Source organism: Prionailurus viverrinus, chromosome B2 (genome assembly GCF_022837055.1).
Source record: "Prionailurus viverrinus isolate Anna chromosome B2, UM_Priviv_1.0, whole genome shotgun sequence".
NCBI classification, from domain to species: domain Eukaryota; kingdom Metazoa; phylum Chordata; class Mammalia; order Carnivora; family Felidae; genus Prionailurus; species Prionailurus viverrinus.
The window spans coordinates 113878649-113899722 of record NC_062565.1 but is presented as its reverse complement, the minus strand read 5'-3'; the positions used below and the strand labels follow the sequence as shown (position 1 = coordinate 113899722).

The 21074-nt window shown below is 41.4% G+C and overlaps 1 protein-coding gene across 5 annotated transcripts in view; it reads right to left on the bottom strand.

Annotated features, from left to right (window-relative positions):
- The window catches only part of NCOA7 (nuclear receptor coactivator 7), a 154507-nt gene that overhangs the window by 17606 nt on the left and 115827 nt on the right, over positions 1-21074 (bottom strand). For 4 of the 5 annotated variants that reach the window (XM_047858763.1, XM_047858765.1, XM_047858764.1 and 1 more), the window contains exon 11: positions 7699-7846. In XM_047858763.1, the coding sequence (XP_047714719.1) occupies positions 7699-7846 (148 nt within the window). Of the gene's footprint in view, positions 1-463; positions 2476-7698; positions 7847-21074 lie in introns of those variants that run through there. The other variant, XM_047858766.1, reaches the window with a different exon arrangement.

Below are 21074 nucleotides of genomic sequence, written 5' to 3'. Positions count from 1 at the left end.
GAGAAACAACATTTAAGTTACATTTAGTCAAAGTTGTCAGATAATGCACTACTCCATTTCCAATATGCACAGTGATAGTTACCTGCCACTATCGGAACTAGATTTATAGGTAAGGAAATTAGCTAACAAATTTTACCATCTTCTCATGGGAGATTTACTTAAAAAACAAAAACAAAACAAAAACACTGTCAAAGAATCACAAACCCAGCATTTTAAATGTATTAAATAAAGCGCACTTTTTTTGTGACCTCCACATTTAATACAGGTACAAAGAGGGCTATGGAATGAAAAAGAATAAAATAGGGGCTTTTGAAGGGGCAAACCACATCATATCCATCTCCCAAACATTCCGCTGAAATGTCAGCACAATCCTTTCTCATTAGAAAGCATTTGAAAAGATACTGAGTTGCAGATCTCTGAGGATTCACTGACATCTTATTAGCTCCCAGGGACTCCAGCATACCTTCACAAAAGGCTCTTGGTCCGGTCTGGCACAATAGAAAATCTGAATGTCCAAGGGCAACCTTCGGTCTCGCATCCTGACGGGGGAGAACCTTCTGCTTGCTTTCTAACGAGGAACAGCTTTTTTCTCTGCCTTCACACCACTGTTGCTTACGGCCACGCTGAGCTACAACTGTTTTTGCAGTATCTAGTTTCCTGCATGATTGAGTTTCTGTTTCCCTTAGGAGAGGGCTCAACATTTCTACAGGAACACACCCAAATTAGGATTTAGAGCAAACACACACTTCCTGTCAGGCATTGCTGTGAGGCTGTAAAATGACACTTTCACCTTTGAAACGGTAGTTTCCTAACTGCAACAAAACTCCATTGTTGTTTTGTTTCTTTTTTTCCCCTTTTCTTCTTATACTTTTCTTCCTAATAGTCCTCTGGCTAAGCTAGCTCTTCTAGTCCTGCCTCTTCAGAGTTTTTTCCCAGCACCTTCTCTAAAGCTAAATTTCCATTTTTAAACTTCATGTATGTTCCTGACATAGGTTTGAATCTCAAAGGAGCCTTTACCCAAGGTAGGTATATTACACTTACAACAAGGGCATTTCACCTCAATGACACATTATGTTTGTCGGATATGCGGACCTTAAAAGAATGGGAGAACATCCTGGTTTATATGAGGCTGAGAAGAAGGCTACTTTACATTCAGTGTTTCAAAAGAGCTGACAAAGGAACATTTACCTCCTTACCTTTTAGAGTACTCATCTTAATGACTAATAAGCATGACGAGTTCTCCTCTACTTCCCAGATCAGATGACAGGGGGTTGGGAAAACATGTAGATGACCACTGCATCAATTTTCAGTGATCGTTCTGTGACTCTTCCAGATCCAAATGGCTTTTGTTTTTGGGTACTGCTGAGCACATCAGAGTGCTATTGTACAGCTCAAGCTGGGGTGTGTTCTCATGAGAATTCTGGCAGATAACTCCATGACCAGACCCAGGTCAGCTGGAACTGATTTTCAATGCACGAACCGGGACACAAATTGGGGCAGAATCACTTGGATTTTGTGCCAGTGAGACAACACTGGCACTCTCTTCAGTTCCTGGCACTTCACAACAGCTAGCATTTACTGATCTCTCTCTCGATGATGGCACGTATCAGGTACTTGGCCAGGCTTGGGGACACAAAGCAGTCCACAGTCTCGAGAGGGTGAAGAGACATCAGAGAGACATTTATAAATAATATGAATGCCACTCCATGTAATACAAATGCTAATAGTAGCAACTCAAAGGTGGGGGCACCTAGAGCCTTGGGAGATGGCTTATTCACAGAGCGGATGGGGCTTCAGTTTGAGAGCAGAGGGTGCAGTGTGGAGAGATGTCGGGGTGGAGGGTACAGAAGGAAAACAGGTATGTTTGTTCTAGGTTTACTATGGCTTGGGAATAGAAAGGAAGAGAAGTAGAGATGAAGCTGGGGAAGGACGGAAGTGGAGAAAACCAAGAATCTTAATGCCATGAAGAAGCTGAGAACTTATCCTAGGGGCCACTGTGTCTAAAACCTGGCTATTCTTCAACATCTAGGAGCTTTAAAAAACACAGATTCTGACAATCCTCTCCCAGACCTACTAAATTTCTGTCTCCAGTGGTAAAGTTCTAAGAGTCAGTTAAAGGAAAACAAATCACCAAGTGTTGGTCTGATGATTGGCCAGGTGGGTAATGATAACCGTAGGCAATGGAGAGTCCCTGAGTGTTTGAAGCATGGGAGTATATGATCATATGTGTTATTTAAACAAGTTAAGTAGATAGCGCAGAACATATATGAGACCTTTAAATATGATGAAGGAAACATCAGAAACCATTAAGTAGTGTTGGAAAAAATTACCTATTAAAAATATTACCTATCATGTATCAGTAAATCAACTGCAGACTGAGTGGGGTTTAAATTGATACTACAGGGCCACCCATACCTAAAAACACTATACGGGGAAAACAAAAACAAAAACAAAAACAAAAACAAAAACAAAAACAATCCAGCCTTTCCCCTGCTCACACACATGCTTCTGCACACATGTGCTATCTCTTTCTCAAGAAGAAATAGAGGAGAGGGGCACCTGGGCAACTCAGTCCGTTGAGTGACTGACTTCAGCTCAGGTCATGATCTTGCAGTTTGTGAGTTTGAGCCCTGCTTCTGGCTTGCTGTTGTCAGCACAGAGCCTACTTCAGATCATCTGTCTCCCCCTCTCTGCCCCTCCCTTGCTCTTGCTCTCTCTCAAAAATAAATAAATATTAAAAAAAGAGGAGACAAAAAATTAGTATATTTAATCATAAAGAGTTCACTATTAAGATTCTTCTAGAAAAATGAGCAAAGGAAATGAGTGGGAATCACACACACATACACACACACACACAAACACACACACACACGTGTTTTTCATCTATTCTTTCCTCAACCAAGGAAATAAAAATTAAAATATATCATTTTTATGCTTCCAAATTAGCAGAATTTTGGGGGGAATAAGAGTAATAATCCTTGCTGCTGGAATAAACACAGTGAGAGGGGTATTCCTCACATTGCTGGCAAGGTAAGTTGCCATATATAAAAAAAAAATAGGATCCTTTAATACTCTTCTATCAACTAATATCACTCTTAGGAAACTAAGGGAACAGTAAGAGTTAAAGATCATTTCACCCTTGTGAAAAACTTGAACCAACACAATGATTCCTAAAAGTGGGGAATTGTTAAAAAAATTATAATTGAGATTTTAAATGTCATGCAACCATTAAAATGAGGCTTAAAAATCTTTAAGATGACACAATTCCCACAAGATGTTAGGTGGGAAAACCAGATGCAGAACTATACTTAAAACATGATTGCCCTTTGCAAAACTAAAAAGACTCCCTACCCCCAAACCCCTAAGAAAACATCCTAAAATAAATGAGAAAAAAGGGAACTGAATAAAATGCACAAAACTGTTGAGGGTGGTCACATATTTTTAAATGTTCTGCATTGTACTTTTCTGTAGTTTCCAAATTTCCTACAATAAGCAGGTGTTACTTATATAAAATTAGGACATAAAGCTTACTTAAAGAGTCTGTGTATGGGAGAACAGACTGGTGGTTGGGCTGGGTCTGGAGGTGCCCTTGGGAGTCCAAGTGAAGGATGCAGACAGGCTGATTGGGGCACGTTTGATGGAGGGAAGCAGAGGTCTCTGTACCATATAAGATCACAATCAATAAAACTCTGACTAGATATGATGAAGGAAAAGAATCTAGGATGATATCTAGGTTTCTAGCTTGGACCACCACCAATTGAGATGGGAATACGTGAGAATAAGCAAGTTTGGGGGCATGAGGAGTTGTTTTGGACATGCCGAGGATCAGACACCTGCTAGCTTCCGGGGGAGTGACAGTCCCCCTCCGGTCCCCCTTCCCAAAGGAGCAGCAATGCTGTTGCAGTGGCTTGGCTTGACGGTAACGCTAGTACGTGGGGCCTGCTCCTGCATGCGAGGGAGTGTGGCATGCATTCTGCTGCTCGTTGCACTTTTGGACTCTCTCTGCCATGGGGCCAGAAAACAGGGATAAGGCAGCCTGACCAGTCTAGCCACTTCTCTCTCCAGTTATGAGCACAAGTATTAGCATAAGCACGAGGAGCTTGGAATAGGCCAACCAAGTTCTTCCTCCTTCTCCATCCCTTCTTCTTTTCCTCCTCTTCCACCACAGATCTAGAGTAGTTTCTTAGAGGGATTTTCCCTCTCTTTCATTCTCCTCAGTGGCTCAGTCTGAGAAGGCCTGGGGCAGACTGCCCAGGCCCACACTAGATCTTGAAGCAGACCTTTCTCTCCCTGTATACCTCTTTAGCTCCTTTCCCTCTGGTACTGGTAGATGTGGCCTCTCTCTCCTCCCACTGGGGTTAGCAAGAGCTGAGATTCAAGGATGGGATTAGTGGAGAGGCAGAACAGTCCTTCAAAGGGGGCTGCTCCCACTCAGGATATTCAGGCCTCATCAGGCAAGGATTAACCGCCTTTCCCCCCGAGCCGCGCCCCCCCCCCCCCCCCCCCCCCCCCCCGTCCCCTGCCCACCATGTTATCTAACCTTCTCTCTGGAACTCCATATTGGAGCAAGAGGCCACAGTCTCAGTAAGAAAATGAACACTTCAGGGTTGCCTGGGTGGCTCAGTCAGTTGAGCATCCTACTCTTGGTTTAGGCTCAGGTCACGATCTCGCAATTTTGAGAGTTTGAGCCCCACGTCAGGCTCTGCACTGACAGTTCAGAGCCTGCTTAGCAGTCTCTCTCTCTCTCCCTTTCTTTCTGCCCATCCCCCACTTGTGCTGTCTCTCTCAAAAATAAACTTAAAAATAAAAAAGAAAATGTACATTTCCTGGCTTTGCTTCCTTTGTGCACATATCTTATGGGGGCCTCTTAGAGCTGATTAAGTGAGGACAGAACTTGATATTCTTGGGTGCCTTGGCCAGAATGTCAGTATCACACCACCTCTGCCTCATGGGCACTTGCAGCTGTGCCTGGGGGGTGGCTATGAACTCTAGAGTAGCAGCTCGGGAGAAAGAGGTATGTGGTGTAGGCAGATGTGGGAGTAGGCAGCATAAGCTACAAGAGTTGATGAGCTCATCCAAGGAAGATGTAAACAGATGAGAAGAGGGGCAAAGACAAACTCCCAGAGACAGCATGAGAAAAGGGACTGGCAAAGTTGACTTGGAAAGACTGGCCAGAGACAGGAGCAAAAAAAGAAAAGAAAAAAAAAATCAGAATTTATATAAAAATCCAAGGAAGAAAGAGCCTGAAAGGCTTAAACAGCTTCAAACAGTAGTTTCAAATAAGAAGCTTTGTGAACTATGGGGAGACATAACAAGCAAATAAATTTGGGGACAATACGCTACAGAGCTATCAGGCAGTGAGACAGGAAGTGAGTACAAGCACACATATGAGAGAACCTGGCATTCCAGAAGGCATCAGACCTAAGGGGCAGGTTCATTACCCTTGCTCGTCCCAATCTGGCAAGGTTCCAACCTTGGAAGGATCCGACTGTGCACTTGATGAATCTAAAACCAGGCTGGGATTCCTGGAGAAAATCACCCCTCAGTGTAGCCTGGGGTCACTATAAACATGGCAGACCCAACAGAGCTCTCCATACCAGACAGCTACCCCATGACAGTCCTTCACATTTATCCTAGTCTTGAGGCTATTTCATACCTTCTCCATATTTCTCTAACTCCTCCTTCACTTCAGGAGATCCCCTTCCTTCCACTGCAAAGAAACCATCGGATGAAAAATGCCACAATTTGCCACCACTCAATCGGCATTTTATTTGCACACATCCTATTCTTTTCTACTGCCCACCCACTTGTCTAAAACCAATCCTATCCCTATCCCCACTTCTCTGCCAATTCTCAGAGATCTGCTCTCCTGATGAGTTCCTTCCTCATTCCCTTATCTTCTGACCTTCTACCCTGGGGTTCCTAATGACCTCATCCAAAAGGTTAAAGTCTCTCTCACAAGAGGGAAAACCTTCCCAACCTCACTTATTCGTCCAGTTCACCACGTCATTTTTATTCTCCAGAACCAAATTTGAATTGTTTGCCCACCTTTACTAGTTCAACTTACTTATCTCCCACTCATTCTTTGAACCACTGGAATCTAAATTTTGAGCTTACCACTTTAATGAGACTGCTCTTGTCAAAGTCACCAACTACCTCCTTGGTTTTAAGTCCAAGAGACATACCTCAGTTCTTATCTTCTGACTTTTCTGCAGCATAAGTCATTTTGACCATGACTCCCCTCTCGAAACATTCTCTTCCCTTGGTCTCTAAGACATGACTTTCCTTGTTTTCTACCTTCTTCCCTGGCTGCCTTTGTGGTCTCTACTGCCTTGGCCCCTTTAAATGCAGGTATCCCTAAGGGTTCTAGTTTGAGCCCTGTTCCCTTTCCACTGTAAGTACTCTCCTAGGATGACCTCATCTATACTCATAACTTCAACTTTGCCACTGATTGCCAAATCATGTCTTTAGATATTTCTCCTAAGTTTTATTCTGTCTCTCAAACATTCCACAGACACCTCAAATTTAGATTAAAACCAGAATGCAGAGCATTTTCTACTAAATCTAATACTCTTGCTATGCTCCTATCTCAGCAAAGGGCAGGTGCCACTGCCCCTTCAGTTCCCACTCTAAAAACAAAGAGTTCTATCTCCATATATTCCTTACTTTCCACATATAATTACTCACAAAATACTGTGTATTCCAGTTTCTAATTATCCTTCAAGCACTCAATTTTCTCCACCCCCACTGCCACTCTTGCAGCAACCATTATCTCTCGACATTGATCCTGCACGGGCCTCCTAATGGGTCTCTGAGCCTCAAGTGTTGTCCAACTCCTCCAATCTCTTGAACGTCTGCCAGAAAGAGAGAGCTCTCTGAAATGCATATGTGTGTACACTTCTCCAGACTCAAAACAGTTCAGTGCCTTCCCACTGTCTTTAGGAAGATAGACATGATCCATAGGTCCTTTGTGATGTGTCCTTACTTTCTCTTCCTGCTTCATTTTTTGCCCCTCCTTCAGCTTTGCACCCTATGGTCCAGCCACACTGAACCTGTTAGTTTATCAAATGTCCCACATCCTGTTTCTCCCTCTGTCATTCCTCTGCACAGATTTTCCTCTCTGGCCAGAACATGGCCCATGTCCCATTCTACCCCAACTGCCTGAACTCCCCTTTCTGATGTTTGTTCAGATCACTCCTTCTGGGCAGCCTTAACTGATCCCCCTGGCTCCATTCAGGTGCCTGGCCCCATGCTCCTACAGCACTTGGCACTTCGCCTATAATGGCAATTGTCTCATTATATTATAATGATTCATCTGTGCGCCTTGATGCTAACTTCTGCTTCTCTCATCCATTGTGCCATTGAGAAGGGCTTGGTAAGTGCTCAAAAAAATTATGAAGGGCTTTTCAGACCACATTAAGGAGGCTGAATTTCATCCTGTACATAAAGGGGACCCATTAGCAGTTTTTAAAAAGGAAAGTGAAATGGCCTGGCAGTGGTAATAGTGGTGGTATTTATGTGACACATACAACTGGCTCAAACAGAGGAATAAAGTTATTTCCCTCTATAACTTCAAAAGTGCACAGGAAATCTAACTTCTTGCCAGTCAAGAAGTTCTTGGTATCTGGACACAAGAAAATTTTGATTGCATAGTGTAATTTAATGGCCACAACAGTCTAGCCCCTCTTGAGTGCTCACCTCCCAGCTCTTGGTGGTTGGCTCACTGAAGAAGTTGTCGATCATATTCAGTTCTTCCTTTTCCACGACCACAAAGCCTTGCTCTTTGGCATCTTTCCCATAGACGTCAGGAGACCACTGAACAAAGAACGTGTACAAATGATCCACCCTGAAAAATACATTCGTCATAGGAGTTAACACCAAATCTACTTTCCTGGCAGGCAGAAGTAGGAAGTTGGGCACTTGCAACCATCCTTTTCCTGCTTGGCAAATCTGTTTTGCTAATTGGGAAATTTCGCACTGTGAAGATGACCTCTACGAGCGCATTCCAAATTTGGAAAATAAGTCAACTAGTGAAAGTAGAAGCCCACAGACACTGAGAACCTGTCTCAATCTGAGGAAAAGATCAAGAGAGGGGATGTAAAATTGAAACACATAATGGAATCTTTACACCAAATATTTTCTCCTTGTCGGGTCTTCATTTATTGGACACTTGTATTCAATGGGGAAAAAACACAACTGATCTGAACATTTAACTGGAAAAGATAAACAATACTTCAGTGGGTTTTTATGTGACTGAAGCACTGTTATCATTTTAACAAAACACCTTTAATAGCTACAAAGTAAATAATACTAATTGTTGTTTTAATATTAGAAAGAGACCTGATTTATTGACACGGAAACGTGGTTGGCTTCCTATTTCTCTGTTCTCTTACACGTATTTAACACCTGGAGGTACTGTAGCATCTTACCAAACTAAATCAATAGAGAGATGGCTAATTCCCAAGCAGAGAATAGGAACTCTGATCCCAGCACCTGCAATATCCCCCAGGTATGAGAATCACAGGCTCTCTAACCTTTGATTCTACTCCCACATCCATCACAGTGGGTAGAGAGAGTGACAGGTATGATCAGATGATTCTTAAAGTCTTTTCTAATTACAAAATGGGAATTTCAATGTAAGCCTACTGTCTGGGGCAATATTAACTTATTGCTAATTTTTAAAAAGTTGTGATTATGTAAAAATATTATAACAACATCGCTATAGCTTGAATGTTTGTATCCCCCCCAAATTCATATGTTGAAGCTTAACCCCAAATGTGATGGTATTTAGATATAGGACCTTTGAGAAGTGCTTAGGTCATGAGCCCTCATGATTGGGATTAGTGCCCTTATAAAAAGAGGCCTCTTTTCACCATGTGACACAGTGAAAGGGTAATTGTCTATGAACAAGGAAGTGGGCCTTCACCAGGCAAATCCGCCAGCACCTTGATCTTAGGCTTCCCGGCCTTTAGAACTGTGAGGAATACCTTTCTGTCATTTATAAGCCACCCAGTCTTATGGCATTCTGGTATAGCAGCACAAATTGACTAAGACAAATATTGAGAACTAAAACAAAAAAGAAATGACCCCCACAATTCTGAAATCCCAATGCAGCAAAAGGTTTTTAGCTTTCTATACTCCTATCTGCTCTTGTCCATATGCATATAGTTTTCATTGTCACATCAGGACCAAAATATAATTGTTTGCTATACATAACATTAAATCACGCACATTTGCCATGTTGCTAGTCTTTGTACGGATTCATATTGGCTAATTTCATGAAAGTACTAAGTCATAAATAACCTGAATTCCTGTGTTGTCAGGATATTTAGCTTCTTCCCAAGTTCACATTACAGTGAACATCCTCAGGCTCTATGCCTTTCACCATCTTTTGCATTATTTCCTCAAGGTGAGTTCCCAGAAACAGGATTACTGAGTCAAAGGACACGATTTTATATCTTGTGATTCATCCTGCCAGGTGGCTTTTGAAAGGCTCACTAGTTTACTCTTGACACCAGCAGTTTAGTTTGCATTAAAGTTCCATAACAATCTTGCTTATGCTTTTTCTAGAAAAAGAATTTAATACATATTTAAGTTTTACTTTATGCACTCGGCATTCTCTGAGTGTTGATGCACTGAACAAGTTTCAAATGTTTTCTTCCTGGCTATAGCTTTTCTTTCATGAATTAGCTCTTTGTGGCTGTGAAGTCAGTATTTTCCTTTTCAATTTGTGGAAACTTTCATAGAATGTAAACATGAACCACTACCAAAGTGGTTTCAAAGCTGTTGTTTTCCTTTTTATATTAATCATATCCTTCCTGTCATAATACAGGATTATCAATTTTTATATACTTTAAGAGCATATTTCCTTTGAGATTTCTCCTACTCCGCATGGAGAGTTGGCATCCAAGACAAGGTGTGCATCCATGTCCATGATATACTATGATTTCTATTCTTTTTAAAAAACAGATATAGATATAATTGTACATTGATGTGATGGTTAATTGTATATGACATCAACTTGGCCATTTTTTGGTCAAACACTGGTGTAGATGTTGCTGTGAAGGTGTTTTTTAGAAGTGATTAACATTTAAATCAGCAGACTTTCAGGAAAGCAGATTACCCTCCATAATGTGAGTGGGCCTCATGCAATCAGTTGAAGGCCTTAAGAGAAAAAGACTGAGGACCCCTGAATAAGAAGGAATTCTGTCTCTAAATAGCCTTCAGACGTGAGACTACAATCCAAGTTCTCCCTGGGTCTCCAGCCTATCAGCCTCCCCTTGTAGATTTCAGACTTGCTAGCTCCCACAACCACGTAAACCAATTCCTTCAAACAAATCCTTCTCTCTATATGTATTTATATATACATATCCTTTTGGTTCTGTTTCTCTGGAGCTCCTGGACTAGTTAGTTAGTACAATGGACTATTCTGAAAGGGTATATAAGAAACTGATCGAAATGGTTACCTCTGGAGAATGGAATGGTGTGGGAGAAAGACATATTTTATATCATATGGATCTTTAAGTTAATTTTTGGAATAGGTAGGACATTTTCCTGATTCTAGCATCAAAACTGTATTTTAAAAAGCAAATAATGAGAAGTTTCCTTCTCACCCACATTGCTGTCCACCAAATTCTGTGCTCACCCTTTTCCTTTATGGGTGACCACTTTATTCATTTCCTGTATATTTTTGTAATGTCATATAGATATAAATATAAATATATATTCTTTTTGTCTTCCATTTCTACAAAAGATTGCACTATTCTCTGTCTTGTTGTCTTTATTTAACAATACATCCTAGTATCTTTCCACATGAATATATAGATGGCTTCCTCATTCTTTCTTTTATAGCCACACAGTACTTTACTCTGTGGATTAGCCAGCGCTTATATAATCATCCTCTACAGATGGACGCTTGGGTGGTTTCCAAGACTGTGTTGTTACAAATAATGCTGTGACGAATAACTTTACATGTGAGTCACTTCACACGTGTACAGGTACAGTTGTAGGATATATTCCCAGAACTGGGACTGTGTTGTCAGAGGAGCAATTCCCTTCTCAACTTGCTATGTAAAAACGATATTGCCCTTTTGAGGAATGATATCATTGTTTGTCTTCCCATCAGCAATACACACACACACACACACACACACACACTCTCTCTCTCTCTCTCTCTCTCTCTCTCTCTCTTTTGAATAGCAGCATTCAAAAGCATTTATACCATGCAGTATACATTCTCCAATGAAAAATTAACTTAGAAAATATTAATCACCACCCCAGAAAATTTGATGAGTATACAATGATAACTCCTTCAGTTTCCTAACACTTATAGTGTTAAATATATATTAAATATATAAATATAAATATATAAATAAATATTATATATTATATTATTATATGTTATAATATAATATATGATATAATATATTATTATATATCATTATATTATATTACATATATTTTATATATTAATATATAAATATATTAAATATATTTATTAAATATAACATATATAAATATATATTAAACATAAATATATTTTTATATAAGTAAATATAAATATATATTAAATATATTATAGTCTTAAATATATTATGTTTTATAGACAGAGAGAGAGAGAGTCCATCTCAACTATATTTTGTAATAGAGACACAAATATGCTTCACTCTAACTCTTGGAAAGGAAGATATTTACTATGCTCATATCTACAATGAATAAAAGGATTTCCTAATTATTTGTTCGCTAGTTTTCCTGTGAGAAAGGAAAAAGCAGTCCCTGATACCTGCCAGCTAGCCTGGGCCTATCAGCCAGGCCCAAGTGTTGTTAAAAGCTGGCGTGGCACTCACAGCGAGGTCCTCATATTCTCCTGTTGAACATAAACAATTTCACAAAACATCAACATCTGACAAGACCACTCTTTGACCATGATGAATCACGACAAAAACAAGACCCCTCTGAGGTCTCATATCTGAACACAAACTAAACACATGAACATTGTCCAGCCACAAAAATGACCAACAGCCCTCCAATCTGGGTGATATGAGTGACTCTGCTGCTTTACTAATTATAGCATTGAGCTCTTTAGTCTACTCCTTCCTTCCTTCTTTCCTCTTAGATAAGACTTGTAAGATACCCAATCATAGAATGACCTCTGCTTCCTGATAGCATCTAATCTAGACCAAATGTCCACTCCTGTAAGTCCTCCCCTGAATCACCTAACACAAATCTAAATCCTGCCCTCCTTTCTAGCACCCTCTTTCTGAGATGGCCCACAGTCCCATGGTGTGCATTCACTCTCACAGCAATGAATCAACCCAACTCATTCAACTTCAGTAGGTTTCTGGTGGTCTCTGGCCAGAGGGCACTGCTTCCTTCAACTCCCAGTATTGCCCTCATAGAGATTACCTTCAGGAATATTAGAGCTGATGGGGATATTGGTTTTATTTAATTCAACTAACTCTCCTTAAATATGAGAGAATGGGGGCTCTGAAGTCTACCATCAGCATCACAGCCAGGGCTAGATCTTCTGAGGTGACAATTAGGGTTCTTTCAATCATACTAGAAAGCCCTCCCCTTATTCCACACTGATTTCTAAATTGCTTCCCAGTTAACTTCCTGGTTCTGACACCAGACACATTTTTGTCACTTTTTGGACCTACTTTCCATCAAGGACTGCTCATTTTTTCTCCAATATTTGACCCTCATAGGGAAAGTCACTGTGTAAGTATGGACATGGAAGAAGCACGATAAAAGCTCATGCTGACACATATCCCTGTGCAAGACTGCAAGGGAATGAGGAGGGAGGTGAAGATTTGGAATTAAGATTTCATTCTTTCTTTTTAAAAAATTACATTTGAGAGAGAGACAGAGACAGAGAGAGAGCGAGCATGAATGGGGGAAGGGCAGAGAGAGAGGGAGCCACAGAACCTGAAGCAGGCTCCAGGCTCTGAGCTGTCAGCACAGAGCCCGACACACGGCTCAAACACACGAACTGCAAGATTGTGACCCAAGCCAAAGTCAGACGCTTAACCAACTGAGCACCCAGGCGCACTCCCCCCCACCCCCCAGCCATATTTCATTCCTTCTTAGACATAATAAGAAAATATAAATTGTGCAAACTGTGGGCCAATAAAGATTTTAATGAGAGATCCTATCCTAGAAATTGCCAGTCACTTCCCTTTTTGGTGACGAAGACATTAAGTAGATTGAGGAGACCCTTTGAGCGGTCCTTTTAATTATGTAGATGTGAGGGTGAGTAGGATTTATTATTCTGGAGGAAGGTATAATTGGACATTCTGTACTTGATGAAGACAACTTTTTCTTACAATCCACTCGGAGGGGGATGGGTTAGAAGGTGAGAGAGAGGGAAGATTTGTATAAAGTCCAAAAGATTTCCTGGGAAGGAGGAATCCTGTGCCTAATACCCTCCCTTTTGAAGTTCAGATTAAAGCATCTCTGATTAATTAAGGTGTTCCAAATAGAGGTAAACCCATAGAAAAAGGCAATATCCTTTTCCCCACCTACCCTTCTTGAAAAGAAACTCTTCAAGGTAGTGGAGGGAATGGTTTAGACTGATAACCTGGGATCCTTATGAATGCCATGATTATTTTGGGAATAAGTCAATTTGGGCAGAGTGTGCTGATGGTAAAACTTAGACCAAATTACCTGCCACACTGGGCATACCAGGGAAGGGAATGGCTACTTATGTCATATGTGTAAGTTTCTCAGAAGCTATAACAAGGTGTAGGGGTGGGGACAAGGTCAATGTTGGCATAAAGCATTCTTGCCTGCCAGTGCCATTCTCTCTACAATAAATATCTCAGTCTGGGGCAGGAATCTGGGATGACCTGATAAAAGGGCCTCTTCTCCCAAACCTCTTCCCTTGGGACTGCTGGGTTTCCAGTGAGTGGTGAATCAAGCCTCTGGATTTGTTTGTTGCCAGAGCGTCCTATTCTGGAACAGCCTGTAGTGTGTCAAAGAGCAGCCAGAGCAGCCCTTTACACTGGGTGAAGCATTTTGGACTTACCATAGAAAACAGGATCTAGAAAGGAGGGAAGGGGTATTCTCAAAGTATCACAGAAAAGAGGGCCAGAGTAATAAAAATTTTTAATATTAAACAGAGAAGTGAGCTTATGTTTTAAGCAATACTGATCACATAATCAGTGACCTAAAAAGATGTGATTCCCTCTCTCAAGGACATTACATTGTACAGCAGCTCTAAGAGGCCAAGTATTACCATGCCCAACTTAAAGATCAGGAAATTGAGGCTTAGCACATTCAATAATGTGCTCAAACACACCCTCTCTGGAAATGTTCCAGCTAGTCTAAGCTAACTGCCTCTTCTTTTATGAATTCTCTACTGCAAGGAAGACAATACATTTTTGTACCTGTCCACAGTCAGATGTCTCATAGTATAGGTCAACTACTCTCTTGGCTTTGGGTTTCATTAATGAAGCTTAAGTAATATTAGTGAGGTGCCTTAGGTGGCCCTTAAGGCACATGCTGCCCTCTAGCTCCTCTTCCTCCTATACCTTCTGTCAATAGGCCCACAGCACTGCCAAGACTCTGTTCCATGCTTGGGCAACATCACAGAACAGCCGCCTCACCTCAGCCGTGCTTCTAGGAATGCTTCTCCACTGGCTGAAATGGACAAGAGAGAAGCCCTGAATAGCCTCCTTCTGGTTTCAGGGGGTAGGCTCTATCTCTGCCACCAACAAAGTCACTCCAACCTTGGGAAGCCTCAGGTAAGCTGAGATGAGAAACCTCAAAAGTATGTTCTGCAAATGGGGCATCCTAATGGAAAATGTTCATGTCCCTTCTCTCAGATATGTTCAGGGCACCAGGACACCCTAATTTCCCTCAACAACAGCCTCTCACATAAAAACTCATTTTCTCACATGGACATGGCCATCATACTATGCTTCTGAAGGAAAAGCAAAAGGAATGAAGAACTAAAATGGCCTGTGCCACAAGAGAACATTAAAGTTCATTTGGAACCAATCTGATTACTTAATTCTTCGGCCTCTGGAGACCAAATGGAAGGAATCAATGTCCCTCTTTCTAGTTCTACTTCTGCTCAATTCTCTACCCTTTGTTTATTTTTTACAACTTAATTGGGGGAAGGGGGGCAAGGAAGAGGATATGACCTCATCTTTTTTCCTTCTATATTAGAGTGACTGTAAGTTTATTTAACCTAATTCTTGGAATGGTTCTTTTTGGCTAACTGGGTTTTCCTGGTCATTAGTTCTCAGAAGTCAACCCTGACCTCTGAAGACAGGCCTCAAAGTTCTGGAAATTCCCTCCTTGTCCCTTTGCAGACCTCCCCTTCACCCACTCCTCCTCCTTTCCGTTCCAGCTCTGCTTTCACCTTGACCCCCACTCTTCCTCTGTCCCCATCAGCCCCTCCTGGATTCACATACTTCAGGCCAATCTTTCCATTTCATCCTCACTGGCGTGCCCTAGAAGTTCAGCTTTGATCCTCCTACTGCACCTGCCCTTCCAAACACCTTCTCACAGAAACAATCACCTTGCTGACTCCTCTCTTGGGACGATGGATGTTGCTGTGTTTTCTTATTTGTGCTTAATGGATTCACTACAAATCAAAGGCACCTAACCTTGGCTAAGAAAACCCTCCCTCCCTCATGGGGCTCCCTACTGACCCCTAACTCATTTCCTTTACTCTCTAAGCAGTAGCTATGCCAGACCTCTGCTTTTGCAAGCCCTCTACCTCGCTCTCCTACCTGCCTTCCTCTCTGAACAGAGGACTCTCCATTGTACCATCCCAATAATGCACTCCCCTCCACCTTCCCTCTTAGCATCTTTCTCTTCAGAAGAAGGAACGTCTCTTTTACCCATTTTAACCCTCTCGTCTGTACTTTCGACAGTCCTGATGCTTGGTGAACTTCCTCCATTACTTCCACCCTACCTCTCCATGCCTTCATTTCCTTCATCTTAATCCACAAACCTACTTGCATTTCCCCATCCATCAATATAAAAGCCTCTGGATTTTGTTTCTCCTTAAAACTCCCTTCCCATACGCAATCTTCCCTTCAGAGCATATTGTTAGCATTTGGGTTAGCATATCTTCCAACTTCTTTTCATTCTGGAATTCTTCTATTCTGATTTTATTAACCTTTTAGCATATGCCCTTTGTTAAACCTGCCTCAGATACTCTCTGGATGGAGGCAGAGTTTTTAACCTTGTTGACTCCCTCCCTACTTCAGTGAAGCTGATTTTCTCAAAAGTGATCTGCTGTCAATCTCAACAGTCATCGTTTGTCTTGACTTCTCAAAGCCTGTTGACGGTTTTTTTTGAAACCCACTCAGGAACTTACCTGTGGTTTCTGATGAGTCACTGAACTTCCTTGGCCTTGGCTGCCTAAGGATACCTCTGGTCAAGGCAATACAATTACCAGTAAGTATGCCCACACTGGCCAGTATCAGGTAGCAGTGGGTGTGGTAACATACGTGAGCAGGGAATGAGGTCAAGTGCTAGATCCTACAGAGCCAAATATTTAAGGGGGGAGCAAGAGAAGTAGTCCTGGAAGGAAGCCAGGAAGAAATGACAGGAAGGCAGAAGTGATCTTATAAAATGCAAATCTGATCACTTTCACCCAGCTGTATAAAATCCTTCCAAAGTCTCCCTGTAGGTTTAAGGACAAATTCAAACTCCTTGGGGGTGCCGGAGAGCTTTGTTTTGTGCCAATCTCCAAAATGTGCTCTTTCCTCCAGCAAGAGGCTCTTGTACCTTTGCTCTAACATCCATTCTTATGCTGCTGCCTCTTTCCTTTATTATTCTTATTTTTTAAAAAAGAGTGATGACAAGGGTAAGCCTAGAGAAGAATCCTCTCAGGCTGGGATCAGAGGCCAGGGGCCATCGTTACTCTGACTGCTGAGGGAGGGGAAATGGCATTCTACTGCAGGGAACATGTGCAAAAAGACATGGCATTTAAGAGCAGGGTGATGCTAGAAGGAGGGCAAAGTGGACACAATAGAAAGAAGGGCAATGTAGTCAGGTCGCAGATGACTTCTAATTGAGGACTTTGTAATGAGGACAGGGCCATGGAGATGCAGGAGACCCAGGCTCTGCCCTAGAGGACTCAGGTTAAAGGAGCAAACAAAAAATCCAAACAGTTCCAACAACACAGGGACAGAAGACAGTTGGCATCTGAGCAGGGAGGTGCAGAGCAGGAATTCCTGAGGGGTGGAATGAAAGAGCAAGAGGGAGTCTTTGCTCAATGGAATGGCCGGAAAGGAGAATGAAAAAGCCAGAGGGGCTGGGTAACTGGGTGGGTCACAGAAAGTGCTGAGCACAAGATAAACTGCTTGGATTTTACCCTGAGGTTACTGTTCTCCAAAGTGTATTAGGAGTGGCTCCAGTGACTTCAGATGGTACACAGAGGAACATATTTTAATAGCTACAGTTTTACTTAAAGAATACTAGTAGTAAATACAGCTGGCACATTAAACTTCTGCTTTCACAGATATTACTGCTCAGGAAAAGGCTAAGTAAAAACATAACTGACAAAAGTTTTCTAAAGACAACTATTAAGTAAACAATAGGACAGATGGTATGCAGACATGGGAATATTGGTGAAGGAATGTGTGAGTGACTGAAGCTTGAGAAAGCATCACTGTGGACACTGTGGAGGCAACAGCCAGGGCTTTTAGTAGGAAGTGGCCTGGCCAGATTTATAGTTTAGAAAGACCACTGTGGAGCCAAGTAGAGAAGGTCAGGAAAAGATGGGACTAGAAACAAAGGCTCTGTTGAGAAGGCTACATTAGTGATCCAGCCAAGAGATCAAGACCAGAGCCCAGACATGGCAGCAGACACAGGAGAAGCTTGCCCACATTCTCCTCCAGGCACAAAACCAGCGCCAACTCATCCAGCAGCAGCCAGTACACCAAAACCTGGTACTCAGGCTTTGTGTAGGTTTTCTGTCTAGTTACAAATTGGAGCTTAGTTACATTTCTTTATAAACTTCAAAGATCCTTATCATCACCACAACGCTCCTTTAGGGATTCACTCCAAAGAAGCCATCATATTCAAGTTACAAATCCCCGTTTAGCAGATAAAATTGTCATCTGTGAAAAAGAAATTCAAAGAAGGTAAATTATATAAGTTCTTGGAAGGCAGCAGCCTTACCTCAGAGGCAGCAAAGCATTAAGAGAAGTAATAGTAAGGGTAGTGGCATAAATAACTTTAAGTGCATTGACAAGTTCATTTTTTCCCTCATAATAACCCCATGAGGTAGCCAGTATAATTATCATTTCTGTTTAACATAAGAAGAAAGAGATGCTCAAAGACATTAACTTGACCAACACCACACAGTTTGTTATGGGTAGATCTGGGATCAACCTTAGGTCAGTTCATGGTCTCAAGCAATATGCTTCACCATTTCCTTTATGGTTAGTCTCACTGTTGTTTCCTTAAAACTCCGTAACTGACAAAACTAGAGGGTTGAGGGATATAAAACATGATGAAAAATCTGAGTTGATGTTTGTGGAACTTGAGAAACTTAACAGAAGACCATGGGAGAAGGGAAGGGAAAAAAGTAGTTTCAAACATAGAGGCAGGCAAACACATAAGAGACTCTTAAATACAGAGAACAAACTGAGGGTTGATGGGGGTGTGGAGGAGAGGGGGAAATGGGTGATGGGCACTGAGGAAGGCACTTGTTGAGATGAACATTGGGTGTTGTATGTAAGCGATGAATTATGGGAATCTACCCCCAAAGCCAAGAGCACACTATATACACTGTATGTTAGCCAACTTGACAATAAATTGTATTAAAAAAAAAAATCTGAGTTGATGCTTGGAACAAAATATTACTATTCATACTTTAGGTATATGGGCTTTAGGTACAATTACGATGTATTTTCTTAAAATTAGCTATGGTGGGATTTTAGTTACTGTTACCTTTTTCTTTCTTTCTTTCTTTCTTTCTTTCTTTCTTTCTTTCTTTCTTTCTTTCTTTAAACATAGTTATGAGGTAAAGTAAAAAAGCACACATGTCTAAGGTAAAGAAAGACCTGAACTCCCGAACTGGTTCCATTTGTTACTAGCTGGAGGCTTTGGGAAAGTTCCCTAATCTCTCTGAGTTTCTAACATGAAGATAAGAAAACCTAGCTCCTCATAATAGGTGTCTGAAACATTAAATGTACAAGGAAGTTCTATCTACTTTCAGACAGACCTTTTACAAAGTCCCTTCCATGTGATTATCTAAAATCTTGCTACCACATAGACCAACAAACTTGACCAAAATGACCTAGAAGCAGTTAAGGCATTCTTGTCTTATCAAGGGCCACTCACCAGTAGGAAAAGAAATACACAGCAAGATATAATCCCTCAACCACCTGATTTAAAAATTATAAGCAGGAACCATCAAACAATTTACTAGCTATGCATTAGAAACATATGTTATGGCACAGAGAATGGGAAATAGTAAGACAAGGAAAGGGAAGAAGAGAGTAAGAATGTGACCCAGAGAGTAAGGAAATATACATGTAGGCAGTCCTCTCATTCACTTGTATTGTTGATTATAAATTAAAGATAGTCCAGTGCACTTCAATCTAAAACTTCCCCAGGCCCCATTCTGAATACAGCCAGGGAAGCCCAAGAACGCAAAGCACTGCGGATCACAGAGGTTGTGTACTAAGAAACTACCACCTCTGAAAACCTAACTCAATGGCCTGACCCAAGGTCCTTATATGAAAAAGGTCATTCTCCTTGCCCTGTAAGGTCCCTTTCAGATTCAATATTCTACAATTCCAAATGAAACCAATGGTTAGTACTGCCCTGGTGGAATGCTCATTCTTAAAGATCTTAGTGTATTCATAAAAAGAAAATTTATTTACAAAATACCAACTAAATATGCTTCATTGTCCTAGTTCACCAAAAATAATACAAAAGTTCTTCTGAGAATCATTGATCGGAACAATTACAGTTATAAAAAGGATCACTTAAAAATAAGAAGAAATTGGGTGCCTGGTGGCTTGGTCGTTAAGCATCTGACTTCAGCTCAGGTCATGATCTCATAGTTCATGAGTTTGAGTCCCACATCAGGTGAGCACGAACTCCACTTCGGGTGAGCCCCGCTTCTCTCTCTCTCTGTACTTTGTGGGATTCTTTCCTCCCTCCCTTGCTCCCTGCCCCACACTTCCATCCTCTCTCTCTCTCAAAAAAGAAAAAAGAAAAAATTAAAAGTTTATATTAATATCAACACTGGAGGCCTCAGGATGGTGGCCCATACCTTGGACTCAGCATCTGTACTTTTTTATTTAAAACAGTGGCTAGTACTTAAAAATTGGGGAAATTTGACACACATATTCAACTTCTTTTGAAAAAGATGGGAAGGCCAAGCAACCCAAGGCTCACATTCCCACACAGCAGCATTCCGCTGGAGGTACAAAGGCACACAGGTACGCAACAGCTGGTCCCTAGAGCTGGTGACTAACACTAGCCCCCCAAGCTTCCCTCCCACCATTCCTCCCCCTGGCTCCTGCAGGCCTTTCAGCTTGCAATAATTACTTCCTACATACTTACTCCCAAACAGTGTGTGCAGCACCCATTGGCATGAACTATTCTGCAGCGGAAACAGGCCACAATCTACACTCCAAAGTGCTGGTGTTCACTCCTGCGTCAGAAAACACAGCCACCCCAGCGAAGAGCTCCTACAAAGGGGGTTATGTTTCCATGAACTTAGGTCTGGCTATACAGTCACTGATTAACTTGATGCTTTTGCCAAAGCTGGTTACTGAAATTACTGAAGGGTGGCTGACTAATAGTGCTTCTAGAAGGTGATGATGAATTTCTAGAACTTTAAGTTAATAAAAGCAAAAGGTAAAGTGACCAGAAAAAGAACGGGAGGAAGCAACATCACTTCAAAACATTTGAAGGCATTAAAAGAAAAGAACATTGACATAAGTGACTAGTGATTCTATAACTTACATTTGTTTAGCAGTTTTCCAGAACTTAAACTTGTGTTAAATACAAAGAGAGAAAGATAATTTCTTTAGGGATAGCTTTAGAGACTTTTTTTTTTAGTAATAACACTTTTATCTTTAAACATCACA